Source organism: Marmota monax, unplaced genomic scaffold, assembly GCF_021218885.2.
Source record: "Marmota monax isolate L192 unplaced genomic scaffold, Marmota_monax_Labrador192_F-V1.1 WCK01_AAM20220418_F8-fsc00215, whole genome shotgun sequence".
Lineage (NCBI taxonomy): Eukaryota > Metazoa > Chordata > Mammalia > Rodentia > Sciuridae > Marmota > Marmota monax.
The window spans coordinates 1,615,354-1,629,302 of NW_026695214.1; the positions used below are offsets into that span (position 1 = coordinate 1,615,354).

General features: G+C 45.2%; 1 protein-coding gene across 7 annotated transcripts in view; it reads right to left on the reverse strand.

The window, feature by feature from the left end:
- Znf667 (zinc finger protein 667) overlaps positions 1-13,949 on the reverse strand; it is a 33,151-nt gene that overhangs the window by 8,411 nt on the left and 10,791 nt on the right. The window contains exons 1-5 of one of the 7 annotated variants that reach the window (XM_058574736.1): positions 12,984-13,191; positions 11,945-12,075; positions 9,891-9,982; positions 8,020-8,146; positions 5,543-5,635 (exon numbers count right to left, since the gene is read on the reverse strand). In XM_058574736.1, the coding sequence (XP_058430719.1) occupies positions 5,543-5,635; positions 8,020-8,146; positions 9,891-9,923 (253 nt within the window). In that variant the 5' untranslated portion in view covers positions 9,924-9,982; positions 11,945-12,075; positions 12,984-13,191. Of the gene's footprint in view, positions 1-4,541; positions 4,734-5,542; positions 5,636-8,019; positions 8,147-9,748; positions 9,835-9,890; positions 9,983-11,944; positions 12,076-12,535; positions 12,689-12,839; positions 13,192-13,949 lie in introns of those variants that run through there. The other 6 variants (XM_046430934.2, XM_046430935.2, XM_046430936.2 and 3 more) reach the window with 6 other exon arrangements.

A 13,949-nucleotide genomic window follows, 5' to 3' on the forward strand; every position in this document is an offset into this window, starting at 1 on the left:
TAAGTCCTGCACAGACCACAACACAATTATACTGGAGGATTTCAATACCTTATCACCAATAGATAGGTCATCAAAACAACAACAAATCAACAAAGATAAATTAAAGGGACCCAAAGGACATCTATTGAATATTCCACCCCAAAACAGCTAAATTTACCTTCTCAGCCTATAATAAAATATTAGAGATCCCAAATAAATTAGCTGATGCTCCCACCTCAAGGCCTTAGAAAAAGAACAACAAACTAACCCCACCCCCAAACCAGTAGAAGGCAGAAAATAATTATGATCAAAAATTATTGAAATCAATGAAATTAAAAATAAGAAAACAATATACAGGATAAATATAACATAGAGTTGGTTCTTTAAAAAGACAGATTGGAGATAAAAGAAGAAATATCAACACAGACCCCTCTGAAATTTAGATGATTATCAGATCCTATTCTGAAAATTTACACTCCAATACACTGGAAAATCTGCAAGACAGGCACAAATTTCTAGACACATATAACCTGCCCAAATTGAACCATAAAGATATAGAAATCACACAAATCAATGAATGTGATCCATCACTGAAACAGAATTCAAATCACATGATCATCTCAGTAGATGCAGAAAAGTCCTTTGATAAAATCCATGTTAAAAATGCTGGAGAAGCTACAGCTCGAAGAAACTTACCTCAACATCATAAGGGCCTTATGACAAACCCAAAGCCCACATCATACTAAATGGAAAAAAAACTAAAACTATTTACACTAAATTCAGGAACAAAACAAGGCTGTCCACTCTCATCACTCCTATTCTATATAGTCCTCAAAACCTTAGCCAGAGCAATCAGGCAAGGAAAGGAAATCAAAGGGATGCAAACAGGAAAAGAAGTCAAACTATCTCTGTTTGCTGGTGATATGATCCCATATGTACAGGATCCACACCCCCTCCCCCCCCAAAAAAAAACCACCGCAACTTGGGAATTAACCTAACCAAGGAGGTAAAAGAGCTCTACAATGAAAATGAAAATTATAGAACACTGAAGAAACAAATTGAAGACCTTAGAAGATGGAAAAACATCCCATGTTTTTGGATAGGCAGAATTAATATTGTCAAAACAGCCATATTATCAAAAGCAATATACAGATCCAATGCAATCCCCATAAAAATACCAATGATATTCCTCACAGAATTAGAAAAGAAAAATTTCTTAAATCCATTTGGGAGAATAAGAGACTCAGAATATCCAAAGTAATACTAAGCAAGAAAAGCAGAAGTAGAAAAGTAGAGGATGACATCACAGAAGAAGCAGAAGTAGAAGGCATCATAACATGTGATCTAAATCATACTACAGATCTGCAATGACAAAAACAGCATGTACTACACAAGATAGTCGGGAAGATCAGTGGAACAGCACAGAAGAGGCAGACAGACCCACAAACCTACAGCTGTCTGATATTGAAAAAGTGTTAAAATACATCTTGGAGAAAAGATAGCCTTTTATCAAATGGTGCTGGGAAAACTGGACTGCTATATACAGAAAAAATGAAATTAGACCTCTATCTTTCACCTGCACAAAATGCAACTAAAAATGGATCAGACACTTAGGAATTACACTAGAAACTGTATGAAAAGAATAATAATAAAAGAGGAGACAGAGACAAGGTGCAGAGGCAAGGAAGGTGGCAGAGTGGATTCTCATGTAGTGTTTCACTATTTTCAAAAAGAAAGCTTGTACATTTAGAATGTTTCTACTTTTACTTTCCGTGTTGTAACATTAGGGAGGAACTAGTTAAGAAAGCTGGCTGAAAACAGATAAGATAGCCAGCCAAGCAGCTTGGATTTAAAAGAGACACTTTTTTCCTTTTGTCTTAACTGGTTTTTCATAAGCCTAGTAAATCTTGTAGGTCCTGAAACTTACATTTTAAATATAAGGCTAGGAAAATTGGAGATCCAGCATAAGTTAAAAGGTAAGTAAAACTGTTATAACCATTTTTTCTTTTCTAAGATAATTCTCTCAAAGCATGGTGTTTCAGTTTACATACTTTGTGGAGAGTTATTTTTTCTTTTTTCTTGTTGTTTTAAATCTTGCAAATTTTGTGACCGTTTCCACATATGATTGAATATAAGTAATGATTTGCTGTGAATTGGGAGGGACAGAGCATGGTAGCCACAGGGAGCTTTTGGACACCTGTATAACTGCTTGAGGAAAACACAGGGTCTTCCCTCCATCGTGTAGGTGCTGGCACAGACTTCCTGAACAAGGCCCAAAACACAAGAAACAAAACCAACAATCAGTAAGTGGGATACTATCGGACTGGGGTTGTGGCTCAGTGGTAGAGCACTTGCCTGGCCTGTGTGAGGCCCTGGGTTGGATCCTCAGCACCACATATAATAAAAGACCACTGACAACTAAAAAATATTAAGAAAAAAAAATAAGTGGGATACTCTCAAAATAAAAAGCTTCTGCACAGCTAAGGAAAGAATTAAGAGCATGATGAGAGAGCTTGCAAATGGGAGAAAATCTTGGCCTGCTACTCCTCCAATAGGAGATTAAATATCCAAAATACACAAAGAACTCAAAAAACTTAACACCAAAAATACCCAAACAACCCAATCAACAAATAGGCAAAAGAACCAAACAGAAACTTCTCAAAATAAGAAACACAAAATGCCAGTAAATACACAAAAAACATGTTCAATACCTCTAGCAGTTAGGGAAATGCAAATCAAAACTACACTAAGATTTCATCTCACTCCAGTCAGAATGTCAATGATCAAGAAGACATACAATAAATGCTGGAGAGGCTGTGGGGACAAAGGAAGACTTGTACACTGTTGGGACTGCTGCTTAGTCCAACTACTCTGGAAAGCAGTTTGTAGATTTGTTAAAAAAAAAAAACTAGGGATGGCAGCACCAGATGACCCAGCTATCCCACTCCTTGGTGTTTCCCTAAAATATCTAAAATGAGCATACTAAAACGACACAGCCACATCAATGTTTATAGCAGCACAAGTCACAAGAGCTAAACTACGAAATCAACCCAGATGCCCATCAACAGATGAATGGATTCAGCATTTGTGATAACACACACACACACACACACACGGAGTTCTACTCAGCCATTAAAAAGAATTATGGGAAAAAAAAAGAGTGGAATTTGCTGGGAAATGAGTGGAGCTGGAGACTATCATGCTAAGTGAAATTAGCCAAACTCAGAGACTCAAAGGTCAAATGTTTTCTCTCATATATGGAAGCAGAAGTAAAATAAAGAAAGGGAGAAGATAAGATTACATAAAGAACCAATCAAATACAAATTAACGGACAAGTGAAAGGAAGTCTAGTAGAAAAGAAGAGGGAGAAGGGGAGAGGGGAGGGAGGGCTGGAGGGAAAGGGGGAGAGAAGGGCTGTAGCATCAACTGAAATCAATTTCCATGATGTATGAGCTAACTGGATGAACCCGACTACTATGAATAACCATAAAGCTCTATAAAAGTAATAGTAAAATATAATGGTTAATGTGTTTTTAATAATAAAGCTCCCTACACAAGCTGACATTCTTTGCAAGAACCATAAAATCACTATAAGAAGGACACAGATCAGGGGCTGGGGCTATAGCTCAGAGGCAGAGCACTTGCCTAGCATATGTGAGGCACCACATAAAAACAAACAAAATAAAGACACACTGTCCACCTACAACTACAAAAAAAGGAAAAAAAAGAAAGAGATCATGAGGAGACAATTTACAAGAGAATAAGTCAATCAGAAAACAAATGCCAGCAAGTACATAAGAAAAACAGTATGGTCTACGGGGTAGGAGAGTGTGGATATTGAGCAGCTCTATATGGGGGTCAAGAAACACTGCCAGAGCTCCAAGCCTTGCCCCACTGTCTGCCCGATGAGAGACCCTGGACAAGTTATTTAACTCAAGACTCAAATCCTCATCTGTTGCCCAGGAATGCAGAGGTACCTACAAATGTTGCGGGGACTATGGCCCTTTGCCTAGGACCTGCACACAGTAAGTTCTTCATAAGCCAAGAGAACAGTTGGGTTTTTTTTCAATATTTATTTTTTAGTTGTAGTTGGACACAATACATTTATTTATTTATTTTTATGTGCTGAGGATCGAACCTAGGGCCTTACACGTGCTAAGCGAGTGCTCTACCGCTGAGCGCTCTACCGCTGAGCCACAACCTCAGGCGATAAAAGTTTTTAATGAGAATATCCAGTATTGTGAGTATGAAAAATCAAAATGACACTGTGCTTTGTTTCTGTCCATGGTGCTGATATGTTAACCAATGGCTGGGATCCATTACAGTGAAAGAGTACAGAGCAGAATCAGCAAAGGGAGTGGGTTAATGGGGCAAGGTCCAGTGGAAATGAAGCACAAGTTTCCTATGGATTCACAAGCAATAAACTATGGCCGACCAAACACAGGAAATGATGTCCACAAGAAAAATACCTAGAGTTAGTGCCCAGAGTTTTTACTGGGGGCTAGGAAGCTGACAAATCTATAACACAATTCAGAAATATTTAGTCTGAAAAGTGATCTTACCCTTTGACCCAGCAATCCCGTTCCTGTGACTCAGTCTTACAGCAAAAAAGGGCAAAAGTGCACATAGCATGTGCACACACACACATCACACACTCACGTTGACATTAATGTGAAATTAGAATCTAAATAGAAAATGGAATGAATAGAAATGAATATTTCAACTGAAACTTGTGAAAACAGCAGAAATATATGAATTTTATGACAATGATAATTTTCAAAAAATAAGTATAGTTACCAATAACCACATGTAGCTGTTTTTTTCATCTTTTCCTTTCTCTGAACTTTATGTAATTTAAAAAACAGTATTTTGATAAAGGAAATTTCTTCTTTTAATGTCAAAACATGAGCCCTACTGTTTCCCTGTGCTGCCATCTGGCTTCTTTTAATTCATACCCTAAGAAACCAGAAGTCTCCAAAGCTCCATGCCTCAGCGGGTGGCCTCTTCGCCTGGCTTACACCACCCTGCTGATCCCTACTCCTGGCACAGGTGTCCCACGTCCAAGGAGAAACTCGATGACTGAGGAGAAGCCAAGGAGGAATCTGGGCTGGCCTCTCTGCACAGGCCTGGGTATGGACATGTGAAGTGGACTCCGGGGACTTCAAGAGCTTGCCCCTCAGGACTGCCTGGCTCTCATGCAGAATGTGCCTACATGACAGCAGAGCAAATGCTGACAGCAGAGCAAACGCAGGTCTGCCCCAGATTTGTCTGTCTAAATCCTCTCCCCCAAGGGGATGTCATCTGGAGGTGGCACCTCTGGGAGGTAATCAGATGGAGTCCTACTGAAAGAGAAAGCAGAAAGCTTCCTCTCTGCTCCAGCTGCAGAGGACACAGAAGGCGGGCGTGCATGACCAGGAAGCAGGCCTTCCCCAGGCACCACCTGCCAGTGCCTTCATTTTGAACTTCCAACTGTGAGAGATGAGTTTTTGTTGTTCATGAACCACCCAGCATCTGGTACAGTAGCTTGAACTGTAAGAAGTAGGCCCTGTCCTTGGTCACTCACCTGGGCCCTGGCGTCGTCTTGGAGGCTCCACCATCCAGGGTGCTTTCCCTTTCTCCAGTAAGGCAATGACATTTGGCCTTCGAGAGGAAAGACCTGCACATAGGACAAGCATGGAACTGACCTCACTGTCGGCACCACAGTCAGAGCCAAGCCCTGTGTCAATGGGGTGAGGGTGTACCAGCCCAGTGGGGCACACAGGACACGGAGGGCAGCTAGAGAATGGGCACTGTGATACTGTGACTTGTAAGACACATAAACCCTCAACCCTAGAAAGTAACTGGTGGCCAGGTACTCCTGGGAGCCTCCACAAGGGTCAGAGGATCCCAGTATGTGATCAGAGGGATGGGACTTTCATCTCACCCCAGAACTCTGGAGAAGGACAGGGGCTGGACAGAGATCACTGATGGCCAATGATCTCATCAATCAGGACCACATATGAAGCCTCGACAAGGCCCAAAAAGACAGGTTGGGAGAGCTTCCTGTTGCTTACCTGTGGAGGTGGACCACCAGAGAGGGAGCAGAAGCTCCACACCTCTTCCCCTCACCTTGCCCCTGCATCTCTTCACCTGCTCTTCATCTGCATCCTGACATATCTTGATATTTAACTGGTAAAGCCTCAGTAATGTGCTTTCTTGAGTTCTGGGGTAAAACCTGAGGAGGGGACTCACGGGAACCCCAAATTTACAGTTGGGTTGGTCAGAAATCCCAGAGGCCTGAGTTGCCAGATGAGGCAGTCTTATGAGATGAAGCCCCCAGGCTGTGGGTTTGAGGCATCTCCAGGTAGTGCCAGAGCTGGACTGTCAGCCAGGCATGAGAATCGCGGGGTGTGTGGTGAAAACTCCAAACACGTGGGGCATCAGACTGTTCTGTGCTGAGTGGTGAGTGACAGTTGGAGAAATTGTTTGGTTTTTAAAGTCTTATACCAGGAGGATGCACACTCAGTTATAGCCAATAGAGTGCTCCATTCTAACTCCACAAAACCAATTATTTTCCTGAACAAGGAGGTCAGATGCTCAAAGATGGGTTAGTAGGCTACTGTCTCTCAGCTCCAAGCTCTACCCTTCTATGCTCGGCTTTGTCACACTAGGGTCGGACTTTAGCAGCTGCTTCCACTCAGTGTCCACCAAAGGGGCTCTGCTGACTTCCATCTCTGGTTTTCTTTTTGTCCCTGCACTTCCAGAACTAGCCGCCTCTGGCTCCCTCAGAAGTAAAAACCAAACAGGCAGTGCAACTCCCCTTCTCCTCAGAATATGAACCCCTGTGCTTGCATATGAATGTTCACAGCATATGAATGTTTCACAGCAGGGTGGAAATGACCCAAACACCCAGGAGCTCATGAGTGAACGAACGAACGAGATGTGATCTATCCACACAATGAAACACTACGTGGCAATGAACAGGAATGGGGTTCTGATACATGCTATAATATAGATGCACCTCAAAAACTATGCTAAGTCAAAGAGACTACATACTTTAGATTCCATTTGTATGCAAGCCCCAGAACAGGCAAGTTCATAGAGATAGGAGGAAGAGTGGCAGTCATCTAACCTGGTAAATCAGGTGAGCAGGGAAAGAAGAGTGATTCTAATGGGTATTGGTTTTCTTCGGGGGGCAATGAAAACATTCTAAAATTCACTGTGTGGCCAGGCAGGTGGCATATGCCTGTAATCCCAGTAATTCAGGAAGCTGAGGAAGGAGGATGGGAAGCATCAGCAACTTAGTGAGGCACTAAGCAAATTAGCAAGACCCTGTCTCCAAAAAAAAAAAGGCTGGGGCTCAGTGGCAAAGCACTTGCCTTCCATGTATGAGGCACTGGGTTCGATCCTTAGCACCACACAAAAATGAAACAAATAAAATAAAGGCATTCTATCCATCTACTACTACAAAAAAATTTTAAAACAAAACAAAACAAAAAAATGCCAGGTGCAGTGGTGCACACCTGTAATCCAAGTGGCTCGGGAGGCTAAGGCAGGAGGATTGCAAGTTCAAAGCCAGCCTCAGCAATGGTGAAGCACTAAGCAACTCAGTGAGACCCTGCCTCTAAGTAAAATAGGGCTGGGGATGTGGCTCAGTGGTCAGGTGTCCCTGACTTCAATCCCCAGTAGCAAAAAAAAAAAAGTCTGGGGATGTAGTTCAGTAATTAAGTGCCCCTGGGCTCAATCCCCAGTACCAATAAATGAATAAATAGCTAGCTAGATAGATAGATAAAGAAATGAGAGAAAGAAAAAAAAAATTGGTTGTGATGGCTGTACAACTCTGTTAATACAACAAAAACACTGAACTATGTAGTTCATATAGACAAACTATATTTTAAGTGAATGATATAATAAACCTGTTAAAAAATAAAAAGAAAAGCAAAAAACCAACACAAACAAACAAGTACCACAACTGGATTAGCATCCATTTCCCTAACTAGACCCTAATTGACAAATGTCCCTTAAGAGGCTTGTTCTGGATTATGGAGAGAAGGGCCTTACCCAGTGAGACCAGGTTCGTGTAGTTTTCCAACATGACATCTTCATACAAATCCTTTTGAATGGGGCTTAGCCATTCCCACTCCTCCTGGGAGAAGTAGATAGCCAAGTCCCCAAAAGTCACTGGTGCCTGAAATGAAAAATCAAATGTCCATTCACCATGAACTTGTGCTTCCACAAAGCTGGAGAAAATGGTAGCCTCATCCCAACACAGATAACACATGGTACCAGGAATCATGCAGGGAGCACTGGGGGTTCTGAGGCTAAAGGGTGCAAGTGTTTTACATAAATTAAATAAAATGCAGTGCAATATGATATAACTGCTATTAAAAGAGTATGCCAGGTGTGGTGGCACACACCTACGATCCCAGAAGATAAGGCAGGAGGATCACATGTCCAAGGCCAGCCTGGCAAATTCAACAAGACCCTGACTTAAAAAATAAAGCCGGGCACGGTGGCACACACCTGTAATCCCAGTGGCTCAGGAGGATGAGGCAAGAGGATCTAGAGTTCAAAGCCAGCCTCAGCAACAGTAAGGTGCTAGTGAGACCCTGTCTCTAAATAAAATACACAACAGGGACAGAGATGTGGCTCAGTAGTTGAGTGCCCCTGAGTTCAATTCCCAGTACCCAAACAAATTAAAAATTAGAATCAAATAAAAAGGACCGGAGGTGTAGTTCAGTGGCAGAGTGCCCCTGGATTCAATCTCCAGTATGAAAAAACCCAAATAAACCAAAAAATATTATGTTGAATAAAAAGCGGACCAACTCAGACATGCTGGGAATTCACGAAGAAAGGCATCTTTAGCACCTGCCTAAACTGGCTCACTAGTGCTCCTGTGAACCACAGGTCCTGGTCCTGCCCCCGGGACCACAGTAACTATGCAGGTGAAGGATCTGAGGCCACACAGGCAAGGCAGCTGACTTAACAGGAGGACCTGGCAGTTTGGCTCCCCATTCAAGCTCCTAAGCACAGACTCTGTTAGAGAACATGTGAATAAGTTATGTATGACAAAAAGTTCCTTGCAGGTACACTAACCACTTAACACAGGGAGTCTGGCTTGGCTGTTGGTTATTGCTGGCTTAAAGATGGAAAAGGGGGGCCAAGAGAACATCATGAATATCAGAATACATATGTCAGAATACAGCTGACACCTTGACCTCAGCTCTAGAAGACCCAAGCAGAGAACCGCACTAAGCCATGTTGTGCCTGGACCCTGACCCATGAGACTGCACAATAAGAAACACGTGCTGAGAGGCCAAGTTTGAATTTGTCACAAAAGCAGGAAAGAATGAATGTCCCCAACACAGAGAGAAATGTGCTTGTTTTGGAAAACTGCTCCACACTCGTCCTGAAGACTGTTCCAATGTCCAACGGTGAGGAGTGCTGACCACAGGAGGCTAGTACACCGTGTGGCCCTGCCTGCAAAGCACCCACAGGTTCCTCTCAGACTTGGATCTTTGCTGGAGAACTCTACTGTGTGCTAATATGGGTTTTACAAGGAGAAACAAAGCCACCAATGGGACGAATATGAAGCACATGTTGAATCTTCTCTGCCTCCGCAGGTCTCACGTGGGCACTTGTCCCCACCCAGAGAAACCACAGGTTCTTGTCCTCCCCTCAGGAGAAGGCACTCTGCCAGCACTGCAGAGCCCCTGGGGATGCTGAACGGTCAGTCATGGGCCTACTGAGGAATGGGCACAGGGCCCTGGGCGCTTCCTGGGCCTCTCACCTCTCATTCTCCAATATTACTGGGAGAACACCAGGGACAGACGAGGAGTCTCCTACAGGCAGGAAGTCTCTGGAAGGAAAGCAAATGGCTACACCTTACGAAACAGAATGGACTATTCCTGAAAAGAGGAACTGCCACTTACCTTGGATTTGGATTTCCGCCGTGCAGCAGGCATCCTTTCCCTTACCTTCAGGCTCCACGTTCAGAGAGAGGCGGAGTGCTGGGAAGGCAGTGCTAGGGAGAAGAGAGGTCATGGGGTCAAGTGGACCTTTTGAGTGGTCCCAGAGTCCCCTGGACCCTCACCTGGACATGACGTGCAAATACAAGTGTTTGCACAGATGCCATGGTATCTGCAGCAAGCCTGCCCTCTCCCAAAGTCAGGCAAGGGGAGGGACTATTGGCCATGGCCAACAGTGCCCACTTTTAGGATCATGGCAGGCTCCTGATCGGGAGGCAAATGAGGAATGTGCTATTATCTCATTTTCCACTTGACACACATGTATTAAGCATCTAAAGGTGCCAGGCACTGTCCCTGGCACTGGGGAGAGCAACAAGCTAGGACAAACAGTACCTGCTCCCATGCCCCTGTACTTGCAACAGAGAAAAGCAACCCACATGGAGCACAATGACAGCCAAGGTCACTGCTATGAAGGGAAGAGGGCCAGTGTACGGAAATAGAGAATGATGTGGTGGTCAGGGAAGGCTTCTCCTAGAAGGTGACAGTGAGCTGAGGTCTGAATGCAGAAAGAATGTGAGCTACCAAGTCACAGAGGAGAGCTTCTGGGCAGATGTACAGCAGGTGTAAAGGCCACACAGCAGGCCTGGCTTGGTGAATAAGGAAGTGAGGTCATATATTGAAGCAGAGTGAGGTAGGAGGGCAGGAGGGAAACATCAAGAAGGTGGTGAGCAGTTTGGATTTGATCCTAAGTGCTAGATACCATTAGTGGAGAAAAGGGAGGGGCTGAGCAGGGAGCGACAAAATCTAACTTTACATTTAACAAAATGTTGGGGGGTGGCCATAAATTTGTTTGGGGGATGAGGAAGCAAGAGATGAAGCAGAAGTTGGTTAAATAGTGATACAATGGGGGAGGGTGGACAACATTATGCGGGGGAACAACAGTGTGAACTAGGGTAGGAAAATGCAGGGGAGATGGTCAAACCACCTCCTTGAGTTGAGGATGTAGCTCAGCGGTAGAGCTTGACTGGCATGCACAAGGCCCTAGGCTCAACTTCCAGCATCACAGTGAGAAAAACACAAAATACCCCCTCCAGTCTAAAGGAATCAGGCCTAAGTGAGCGACACGTATGCCATCCAGTATAAATGCCACAAGCCACAAATGATTAGCAATGGAAATAAGGTCAATGCAACCAAGGTATTAACTGTATTTGAATTCCAATTAATTCATTACTGAAACAACTGAATAGTAAATTCAAAAATCTCTAGATAAAAATCTATTATGAAATTAAAATGAAAAACTGATAATCCAGTTACCATAAGCTTTAAAGCATTTTTAGAACAATCTGGTGTATCACTCTATTTTCCCAACAGTCAATTTTATGAAATAAACAGACTTATTAGTATGAAAAAAGAATATGAAATACTTCACATACTTTTTTCTATTTGTTACAGGTTAAATGGTAATGTGTGGGATACAGTGACTTAAATAAAACGTGTCATTAAAATGAACTTTAACAGCATATTTGCTTCTTTTCACTTGTTTTCAACAAGGCTACTGGAATGTTTACATTGTACATGCTTCTATTACACCTATAAAGGACAGTACTCTTCCAAACCACAGAACCTATGTTCCAACATCACTCCTTTTTCTTCAGATCACTTACTGATTTTGTACTTTTCTAGTGTTGGGAGCCTCACACATGCTAGACAAGTGCTCTACCTCTGACCTAAGCCACCAGTCAGAGCATTTCCTGTTCATGCTTCCAAGGCCTGAGAAACACACCCAGTGAAACTGCCCAACCACCCTCTGGGTGCTGAACCAGAGGCAGAATTCAATCATTTTATGCTGAAACCATATCACAGAGAAACAGTTCTGCTGGCCACAGCCCTCTAACTTGTCCCCTGGAGAAGATCAGAGGAGGAACAAACTCTTTACTCTTCTCTGTAGAACACAACAGTAGCAAAAAGTAACAGCAACATATAAAGCTAACATCAATTAGTAGACATTGAATACTTACATGTATAGTTTGAAGCCATTGGCAACTTTTTACAGCAGCCACAGGAAACGAGTATAACAACCTTCCATTGTTTCCTTCCAACTCAGGAAACCCCCAAATGGACTTCTTTTTGCTTTGTCGGTGGCTTGATGCTGAAAAAAAATATGTAATTCAGAATTTCAGATATGCAGGGGGAAGTATGCTTGCTGATGGCTGAGACTAGCCTGTTAGGCCACTCCAAAGGGCCAGAAAGAGCACCAAAACACTAGCTCCTGCCTCAGTTTACAAGTGTAGCCCAACTCAACTGCAGAGTCGTGCAATTCTCTGGAAGACCTCCAATTCCACAGTTTTAAGTAAGATCTGGTAGAAACCTAGTCACACTGCCACATACTTGTCAAACCACTGACAGTCCTCAGCGGGGTCTCATGGACTTGATAAACAGCCACATCAGATTGTCAAGTGTACACACCAGAGCAACAGAAAAGCACGCAGGCCCATCACCCAGCACTGCTGCAGAATCCAGCGATCCTGGGCCCATCACCCCGGGTCAGAGAATCTCGCACCCACCAACCTTTGATGTGGCATCATCCTGTGACCCTAGACCCAACGCACCTCGCTGTCGCAGAATCGGGCGCAGTCCCAGGCCCATCACCCGAGGCACTAGCTCTCAGACACTTCCACACCAGCGTCCTGGTGGCGCCCACCGCCACAACTGCGCAATAACCCCCGCGCATGCGCGATAGCCTCCGGGACCCCGGCCCGCACGGCCCCGCCCCCAGGGCTTCCCCGAGCGGGAAGGCCCGCCCCCACCCACGGCCTCCGCCCGACGCCTCCCGCGGCCCGGCCCCTCAGCGTGAAGCCACGCCAGCGCGCTCACGTGAAGGGAGCCCAAGCCGCCAGCCAACCCGCTCCTCACCCGGCGGGAAGCCGCGTGCACGCGCCTCTGGGCTGAGGCCCCGCCCTGATGTGCTCGCCAAGCCATCTCTCCGCTCGCCGTCCGGCCGGCGTCCTCAGGCCGCGCCCCTGGCTGGTGGGCTTCGAGGCGGCTTTACTCACGGACCTGTCGGCCTGTAACTCTCACAAGCCTCCGGGCGGCACGACTGTGGAGGGCCTCGCCCAGGACGCGGGGCTAAGGAGGCTCCAGCCGCGCGAATTCCCATCTGTCCAGTGTGGCAAGAGCGGACCGAGAGAGGGCCAAGGAGACAAGACCGCGCCCTCGCAGACGGGGAGGCCCAGGCTGCTCTGCGCGGTCTTGGACTATGCTTCCCAGAAGCCCCCGGGCCCGCGCTCCTGTGAACTGCGCCTGCGCAGCGGGGAGGGGCAGGCGTGGTGGGGGAGGTGACGGGCGGTGGGGCTGGCGTGACGAGTGGCTGCGCGCGCATGCAGAAGTCCCGGTTTTGTTGGACGCGGGTTCCTTAGCACCCATTAGGTTTTTGCGCGAGCGCAGAGCTATGCGATAGCTTCCACGCCCCACAGAGATCGAGTCACGTGTGGCCCTTTTGGCTTGGGTGCTCACCGGTGGAGAGTGTGCGTGTGTTGCGCGGGCACTGGCCGCACTTGTCTGCCTGCGTTTGCACCAGGACTCAGTTCTTCAGCTGCAACACAGAAAGCCTGAGATGCTTCATTGGCTGTCTCTTTAGATCTCAGTTTTCGTGATTTATGCGTGGAAAGTCACGTTTTGCGACCAGGTGTGTTGAGACGCAGTTTTTGTGGTTGTTCAGATGAGCGCACAGCCCAGGGCTTGCATTCTCAGGCACGTGACCCTGTGAGTTTTGGAAACTAGGTATGGTGCTGGAGGAACCAGACCTGATTATTACGTGAAATTATAAGAACATTATGATGAAGAACCAATGCCTGAGGCAAGGGTTGTCTTTTCCCCCTCACCTCTGCCAGCTTCCCCTTAGGGAACCTAAATTAACCATGGGTCCCTACCTATTAGATTGTAAACGTCCCCGGACAGGTTTTCTCCTCCACCCCCCCACCCCCCGCCCAGGGAATTTTTCCTTATTTTTCTTTTTGTAAAGTC